Source organism: Ictidomys tridecemlineatus, chromosome 1 (assembly GCF_052094955.1).
Source record: "Ictidomys tridecemlineatus isolate mIctTri1 chromosome 1, mIctTri1.hap1, whole genome shotgun sequence".
NCBI lineage: Eukaryota > Metazoa > Chordata > Mammalia > Rodentia > Sciuridae > Ictidomys > Ictidomys tridecemlineatus.
In genome coordinates, this window is record NC_135477.1 from 11,944,465 (window position 1) to 11,953,629 (window position 9,165).

The 9,165-nt window shown below is 38.3% G+C and overlaps 1 protein-coding gene across 2 annotated transcripts in view; it reads left to right on the top strand.

Moving 5' to 3' along the window:
- The window catches only part of Rab11fip2 (RAB11 family interacting protein 2), a 28,516-nt gene extending 19,637 nt beyond the window's left edge, over positions 1 to 8,879 (top strand). For both annotated transcript variants that reach the window (XM_078042695.1, XM_078042655.1), the window contains exon 4: positions 8,688 to 8,879. In XM_078042695.1, the coding sequence (XP_077898821.1) occupies positions 8,688 to 8,820 (133 nt within the window). In that variant the 3' untranslated portion in view covers positions 8,821 to 8,879. The remainder of the gene's footprint in view (positions 1 to 8,687) is intronic.
- Positions 8,880 to 9,165: the final 286 nt, after the last annotated feature.

Genomic DNA, 9,165 nt, shown 5'->3' on the forward strand with positions numbered 1-9,165 from the left:
GCTGATTCTAGTCCCACCAAAGAGGCTGGAACCTGTTCTCATCACTTCTTCCTTATTCCACCGTTTTACTTCAAAAATCAGAAGGACTTGATCACAAGAAACCAAAACAAAAACAACAATTACTAGTATATGTGACAGATGGCAGGCTAGTGTCTGCTCAGAGCAACAGGGTAAGCAAAAAAAACTGCCCCAAGTAACAAAAAGTTCTGTTTACATTAAGAGATATATGATGCAAAAATTCATCTGAATTTTTAAGTTTAAGTTCAGATGGCAAAGAAAGTTTTGCTTGTTATTGGATTTAGTCTTGTCATGTAGTACAGGGTACTAAAGGGGGAAAGGTTTGAGAAGCTTAGATTTAAAGAAATTGAGTTTGGAAATTTGTGAATTGTTTGTCCTTGAAATAATTACTGTCTCTTCTTCACCTGGAGGAAGTAGTACATTAAACTTAGTGAACATTTTACTCTTGATGAAACATGTTCTTAATTTCAAGGACATCCTTAAATCCTCCAGTTTTTGGTCTTTCTTCAATAACATACTATTCAGTATAGAAAAGCAACCAGGTCCAAATTTGCTGTCCGTGCTGTTTGGTGAAACTGACCACAAGTTTTAATTGTCTTGCCTCTGAGATCTCATAAAAGATATCCTATGAGAATATTAATAAGAAAATTACTGTTAATCCCCATAGACACTTAGTTCTGTTTTGTCATCAGAGTGTTTCATATGCATGCCCAGTCCCAGGAGAGATAATATGTATTTTACTCTATAATATCATTAATTTGATTGGTCCTGAGTTCTTTGCTTTTTTTCTTAAAAAGAAAGAAGGAAAAAAAATCACTGAGTTTCACCTTGTCTTCTAAGTTCCATGTGCTTGTGTTCGTTTCTATTATGGAAATGTGCTAATAAACATTGTGTTACTGGTGCAGTCTCTCTGTGGACACTTTACTTTTTTAAGGCTTTGAAAAGAATATTATTAAAAAAACATATAAAAGACTCCTTTAACATGTAACCTTTATGGAATAAGAACTGGATTTACCAGAAGAATCTCAAATTAATCAGTCTTGTGGTTAAATACCTAACCTGTTTGACGTCCTGGATAAATTGGCTAGTTGAATTGATTTTATTGGAAGCCCACCAATTTGAAAACTTATTTCAGTTTTTAGTGGCAATTGTAAATATTAGAATAATTCTTTCTATCTTAAAAGAACTGAAAAATATTCTCAGATATAGAATATATTCTCAGGATATATTTTCAGGAAAACAGTTTCTTCTGCTCTTGAGTAACTTCACATCTCGTTGGTTGAATTTGAATTGACCCACTATTGATTTACTTATTCAACTCTTATCCCAGTTTCTGCAGATTTTTATTAAATACTGGTATTAAGGTATTCATTCATTTATTACACATCTGCCATGCAATGGACACTGTCAGATACTGGGATGGAAAGGTTAATGAGATCTGGTTCCTTCCTTTAAGCAGAGTCCAGTAAGAAGGGATGGGAAGCCTGAGGGGGAAGGGAGATACAGAGAAAGCCATCTTTTGTACCTTATGTTTGAATCACACCTTGTCATATGAAACATTTTCATATTCATTTCTTCTACCCCTCTGCTAATCTTAATTCTTTGAAATAGATGGTGGCATTTCTGTCTTTTAAATTTTATTGTTTGAAATATTGAAGAGTTGAGTAGGTTGTGCCTGGGCATCAAGTGTTGTCCGGTCAGTCTGCAAAGATGAATTGGTACAGTCTGAAGGAAGGGCTTTTAAAACCAGGCTAAAAAAGTATGTCATTATTCCAGGAAGTTAGAGGCCATAAGTTTTTTGATAGTTGGGTAAGTAGGATAGACTTGATGAGAAGGCAGTGGTCAGCCTGCCTAGGTAGACTGGATGAGGAGGGTCGAGACTGGTAAGAGGCTGTTGTGTGCTCTAGGTAAGAGGTATTGGGTCTTATAATGGAAAGGAAACTATGCCAATGAGTAGCAGGGGGGTAATGAGAGATCATGTCCAGAGCTGAGTAGGGGGAATGGGTTTACAAAGCAGGCCAGACTGAGGATTGGGCTTCAGGGTGTCTCAGTGCTTTACTTTGGGTGCTCAGAAGTCTGCTTGTTCCAGAAGGAGGAGGAAAACCCAACAGATGATCTGAAAGAGAGGTGCATATATATTTCCAATTTGGGGCTTTTGCCAGACATTTGTGAACATGGTATTATAAAGGATAAAGAATGTGGTTAACAAGATGTAGTAGATTTAGTAGTCCTCCATCTGGTCAGTGGTGGCAGCCAAGATAGTGGAGAAAATGGAATCACAAGGGTAAAGTAGAGGAAAGGCCTGAAAACAGCCTTAGGAAGTTAAGGGTGAAAAGAAGAAGGTGACAAGGAGAAGGAGTGCTGGGAATACAGGGGAAACTACGCTGCCAGAAGAGAGTCCCTGGAGGGAGGAAGGAAGAGCCATTGTAGGAGATGGAGCTGAGGGGTCGAGCGACTGTCCTCATGCAGGTAGTTTTTGGTGACCTTCACCAAGGAAGCAGTGAGTCCTCAATGAGAACTGGGGATGTGATGTAGATTGCATTGGGTGAGTGAGACTAAGTCACAAAGCCAGCAAGGGTTTCTGAGGGGTGCTTTGGAGATTGGCAAAGGACTAGTCATGGACTATCTGAGAGGCATTGGGCCAGAAATATGCTCTGGTGAGAGGTGAGTAAATATCAGTGTGTTGGGGAGAGTTCTCTCCTTGGAGGGAGGGAGAAAGGGTGAGCATTGAGCAGGTGGGATTTGAGTGCAGAGAAGATTTTCAGTGAGTTACTTAACTCTGTTTTATTGACCACTGTTCCTTTGGAAACATGTCCAGAGAAATTGTTTGTGGAAATGTGTTATAAATTGTAAGGCAGTGTAACTATGAGGTGGTATTGTTCAGATCCAGGTCACTTCAGTCATACCACTTCAGGAGCAATGAATCCTTAAAAGTATAATTCTAAATCAAAAATAATTTTGAGCATAAAGTGCTCTAGCCTTGTGAAGTCAGGAAGTTTTAATTTTTCTTTTCCCTTTTTATTTTTTTCTTTTTGTGGTTAGCAGTGAATTGTCATTCATAAGTAAATACGGAGCATAAGCCAGAAATTGAAGGGAAAAGGAAAGTGTAGATAGTTCATATACTTAAATTGTGATTCTTTCTGAGAATCAGAAAAATCCTTTTTCTTCAATCATTCTAAATTATTGAGTGAATAATTTGTGGCATTTGTTATATATATATATCATTGTGTATATATATATCATTGTATATATATATATATATATATATATATCATTGTATATATATCCTATATCATTTGAATCCTAGCAGGAAACAAAGGATATATTCAAAATGGATAGTTGAAGAGAGTTTGGTGAAGAGGTGTGGTCAGGGTTCAGGATGTCAGGAAGGGCTAGTGTAGCACCAGAGCCCAGCACTGCCTAGAAGGTGCTGCCATACTTAGGTGTCAGAATAGCTACAGAGGCGGCCATGGGGAGGGACTGAGGAGGTGATGGCATGGACCATGGCTAGGGATATCACACCCATCTCCCCTTCTCTTGGTGCTCCAGTTTTCAAGGAAGCCAGAGGGGGAAACTGGGTGGTGCACTGTCCAAAGATCAGCCTCCTTGGGAGAGGGGGTGGGGTCATTGTGGATCAGGATGGACAAACAGAATAATAAGCAGGGTTATTTCAAATCCTGTTGTTTTTTTAGCCATTGTTCTACAACTGAGTCTAAGACTTATCATCATTTCTGGTTGGGAGAATCCTCAGGAAGTTGCATTGATTCCTTGAAATCCACCAAGAAACAGAGTAAGACCACACAACTTAGAGCCTCTCTAGGCAAGAAGAAAAGTATGTGACCAAAGAGCTTGGACTGTGGAGCTGGGATGCCTTTCTTTGAATTTTGACACTGACACTTAATTACTATGTTACCTAGGGTAAACTTCTTAACTTCTCTGCCCATTTCCTCATCTGTAAATGGAAATAAAAACAGCCTCATAAGTACTAATCATACTTAGAGCTAATGTCGTTCTGTACTTCATCACAAAATAGAGATGAGCTATAAATGAAGCATTTCTCTTTTCTTTTTGGACTCATTAGGGTCCCTGTGGTGTTGCAGTTCTCAGCACACACCTCCTCCACCCGCTTTTGTCACTGAAGTGAAGCCCTGGGTCTCTAGAGCCCACTCAGCTAAAGATCAATAGGAAGATGGCCTTTGAAAATTACTGGTGTTGATAGCTTAAAGTTAGATTTACTTCCCAAACACAGTAAGGAATTGACTTGTGTTTGAGAAAGCTATTCCTCTTACTATCCCCGCCTTCCCCCCTTCCTACCAGGTGGCACACCTCTGGAGTTTACAAATAGTTTGAATTCACTTATTAAAAACAAAATGGGTTAAGCTGTAGGCCAGAATGCACTTTGATTTATAATTTCAGCAGTAATGGGGTTTGGAAAGCTCACATGAAAGGTACAGTGATAACTCTAGTCACAGTTGATTTTGAAAGTCTTCCAGAGAGCTTTGTGTGGTTATATGCCTTCAAATTGAAAGATTTAAAATTCTAGAGCCAGAGAGTTACACAGCTTGCATTGATTTATAGTAATGCTATAACCATTTTTGATAGATCTTTATCCTTATGTATTTTTTTTTTGTCTTTACAAGTACTTCACACTTTTTCACTGAATGGTCTTTCCCCTTCTTAGTTATTCTTTCTCTAAAAGAATGTATGTATGTTCTTTAAAAAAGAAAAGAAACCTTTACCACTGCTGAAGTGATCAGTTTTATCACTTTATAAAGGTGGTTTATTTTTCTGACCTATATGTGGGAGATTAGTCCATAGCACAAATTGAAGAGCAATTTTAATTTCCCATCAACTTGCTTCTACTATCTTTACTCATTATTAATTTTAACTTTGAGATAAATTAATAAGTGTATAGAAGATATACCAGTAATTCTTAGAAATTTAATATTTGAAAATTATTTCAAAGTTTAAAATTAGTTTATTTGGAAAAATTCTTGAAAATTTAAAAATATCATGAAATAAAACTATCAAGCTTTTGCCTAAAAACTTCTTCAGAATATTAAGCTTAGCACATTTTATTGGTTTAAAATTTTTTAAATTATTAGTTTGAAATATTTCTATCAGTTTAAAAGTTATTTTAAAATCTGTTGCCTCCAAACTTCTTCAGTTCTGACTTCTAAAATTAATTTCTTAAATTCTGGAGTTTCAGTTTATTTATACCTTTTTTTCCGCATGAGCATGTCGTAAGTTTATTTAGTACCTGATTAGAAACACCACTTTCTGGCCTGTCAGCAGCTCAGCTGAGCAGTCAGGCTGTATTATTCAATATCTTGTCTGACATGAGGACAGCAGTCCAAAGAGAAAGATATCACAAATTGGTGCCACACTTCGATAAATAGAGACATTTTATTTTCACCAAGCTAATTCAATCCAGTTCAGTTAACTCTTTTTTTCCCCCTTAAGGACAGATCAAAAAAGGCAGCCATGAGTGACAGCGTTCTTATGGGTTTGACATGTTAGTGTGTACAAAGCTGACCCGAGGGAGGGGCTTTGCCTTTGGATTTCAGACAATGCCCCGTTCAGGGCGGGCCCTCTCCCTGGCCTACTCTGTGCTCAGCTGGGGACCTCAGATCCCTAGCAGGCTCAGGTACAATGGGAAGGGGCTGGGGCTCAGGGCCCCAGGTGCTCTTCCCCTCACAGTAGTGCCTTTTAAGTTTAATTATTCTTAAGAATTTTCAGACATTTTTAAGGAGGTCATTGAGTTTCATTTTAGTTCCATAAGTGAAAGCGATTGGATATTACATATTATTAATTTGGTGATTTTGGTAAACTCTTTGTTCTAAATGCCTCTGCCTTAAAATCCCTTATTACAACAAATGTAATGCCTGAGTTTCTGTTTCTTAGTTCAGTGATTTCTTCCTGAGGCGCATATTTAAATTTATCATCATAACATTGTTCACTCTAGAGGATGCAGTGGGATGGCTTGTGCCACCAAACACGAGACACTTCAAACAGTGTTTATGAGAGAAAGTTCACATCACCAAGAAATTGCCTCTTGCTCAGTGGCTCAGGTCTGAGAGCCTCCTCTTGGGCCTCAGAGCCCTCCAGGGCACTTTCCCCTGAAACTGCTCTTGCAGTGTCCCACTGTGAACACACTGTCTAGCAGCCCTGGGCTGTGCCATATGTCTGCAGTGTCTTTCTTTCTAGCCTGCCAAACCTGTGCTTCATGGACTTTGAAATCCTGCCTGGCTTGATCAACTGCTATGAGAGTGCATGGCCTGCCTCAATGCCGTCTCCCTGCCTCTCGCTTGACCAAGCCTTTCTCACAGTGAGGTTTATTGTCTGGTCAGTCCATGTGGCCTCAGTGTCCAGGTCTTCTACAGTGTAGCCAGCACCCATGAAGATCTGTTTACAGAGAATGGAACTAGGGCTGTGGTTACAAGGACAGATTTTAAAGCCAGACAACTCCACCAGTTAAGACAACTCACAAATTGTCTAACCCAATTTGCTCCCTTATTTTTAAAATGAACGTATGGAAGAAATGATGATACGTACTGTATGACACTCTTAAGGGTCATGGAGATTAACTGAGTTGATTTTGATAAAGTGCTTAAAATGTTGTCAGGCCCAGATTAAGTGCCATGTAATGTTTATTTACTAACTTATTGAACATGTTCTACCTACTAGTTACTGTTTTTACATATTAAATCATTTAATCTTCACAGTAGTCTCATGTGGTAGGTTCTTTTGCCATTCCCAGTTTACTGAAGAAGGAACTCAGACAATTAAACTTAAATAATTTTGCATAAAGTCACATGGCAAGTACAGGGCAGAACCAGGATTTAAATTCACACCACTTGGCTTTGGGGGCCCCCCAACCATTTCTTTGCTCATGAGCACCTTGGTACACTGTCAGACCCGAGTGTAAATCACCTTGTCCTTGAGAGTATCACAGTCAAATGGAGAAGGACAGAACAGAATTGTGTTTCTTGACCCTTCAGAAAATGTGGAGAGAGAATGGGGCAAGGAGGAATTAGCCCCCTGGACTCTTCTGCTGACTAGCTGGGATTCAGAATTGGAGAGGTTGGAAGTCACAGGTGTCAGCAGCTGCTCCCATGGCCCTCTAGGCCTAGGTGGACTTTTGAGGTTGTCTTTGGGGATTTTTCGATGTTTTCTTTTCAGTGACTCTTTTGTCAGGCGTTTGAGGCTTTGCTGGTACAGCAACACCAGTCCAGGACCATGCAGAACACCAAAAAACATGGTAAGCTATAGGGAACGAGAAAATGTGGCAGCCATCTAAGCCTGGAAATGAATGAACTCTGGATATTTAAATCACGGGTCTACTGAGTCATCCTGGGTTGCTGAAATACCACATTTATCCCAGGAGCTCTACCTAGTAAAGGTCAGCAACTAGTTCTTGGAAGCAGGTGCCACAGATCTTAGCCATAACAAATGAAATCTTGGCTATGGGGAAAATTCTCTTGATGTGTTGTGCACTCATGTATGCCTTGCAGATTTTGCAGTATGGGATATGTGTCTGTTGTTAAAAATTATTTTCCAGACAGGAATCCATGTCTGTGATTTCTGTCACACAATCAGAAGTTCTAAAGTAAATTTCTTACATCTTCAGAGGATTCCAGTTATTTTGCTGATAATATACAGATAATGGAAAAATACATATCTTAACTGTTGTCTTTTTTTTTTAAATATGTGTGGAATGCAAAGGCTTCTAGTTCAGTAATGCTTTGTAGCGGATTCTAAGGCTAATACTCTTAAGTGCTGTGCAAAAATTCAATGTGTAGAGTACTGATGAAATATTTACTCATCAGATGGCTTTGAAGTTGAGCTTCTTTGGGGTTGTAGTCCCCTTCCTAATGGACATGTTTCAAAGATGAAAATGGTTAGAGCCTTCAGCTATGATGTTTTCTTATTCTCTGTATGGAAGAAATCTGTTTTGTTTTTAGGTCCATTTCAGTTTTAAGTTTTGAAAGCTAGCTGCTTAGAAATCATATTAATGATAGAAATGATTCCTATACTCAGAACTCATTCTTATTGATAGGGTAATTAATGTTTTGAAAGTTAAATTTTCTAGTATTTTATACAAAGAGTGCTTAATGCTTTTATTCTGCAATTTTTCTATTCTTAAGTTCAGATAATGCTAAAGTTAAAGGCTAAAGGTAAGTGTGTTTATATACATAAGAAGAGTAATATAAAAGCAAGTAAAATAAAATCACTATGCTTAAAGACGTGTGGAAATGATGTATTTCAATGTGTGATGTATGGTTCTTCGGTTTTGATAATAACTGAAGAGTTTACCTGCAGAGTGTAAAATCATAGATACTTGAAGAATGTTGAGTAAACACTGTCTTCTGCATCTTGGATTAAACTTGGATTAAACTTCACTAAGGACTTCAGAAGTTTTTATGGCATTGTTGGTTAAGAATTTTCTATTTGGGGGGCTGGGGTTGTAACTCAGTGGTAGAGTGCTTGCCTAGCATGTGTGAGGCACTGGGTTCGATTCTCAGCCCCACATAATAAAATAAATAAAACAAAAATTGTGTCTACCTACAACTAAAAATACTTACAAAAAAAAAGTATTTTCTCTTTTTGTTTCCTCCATTAGGACCATGGTACACTTCTAACATTTACATTTGTGTTTTATTACTTAGTTTTCACATGAATCCGACAAGCAATGAAGACCTCAGGAAAATCCCGGTAAGTTGCCGAGGGGTTAGAGAATTACCAGACACAAGCCCATCTCCTCTCTGGCACATGTTCTTAAAAATGCCTCTGTCTCTTTGAATATCTTAGCTGCCCAAGTACTGCAGATCAGGGTGGTAATTTTGGAAGAAAGAGAGAAAGTGAAATTCAGACTTGCCTTTTATATACTAGAGGGTGTGGCTTCTGTATATGATCAATTAAAGTTCCAGTGAACAGTTATAATTAGAGCCAATTTAAAGTGCACAGATTTTGCTTACAGGCTGTTTTGAAATTAATATGAAAGCTGTATGTCAAAGTCAGCATCATAGTTATGAAATAAGAGCATGGGGCAAAGACGGATGTTTTTTTGTTGTCGGGACAAGGACTGAAGAAAGAATATGCTGTTTGTTAACGGTCAACAATAGAAAAAGCACCCGGGCAAGAGAC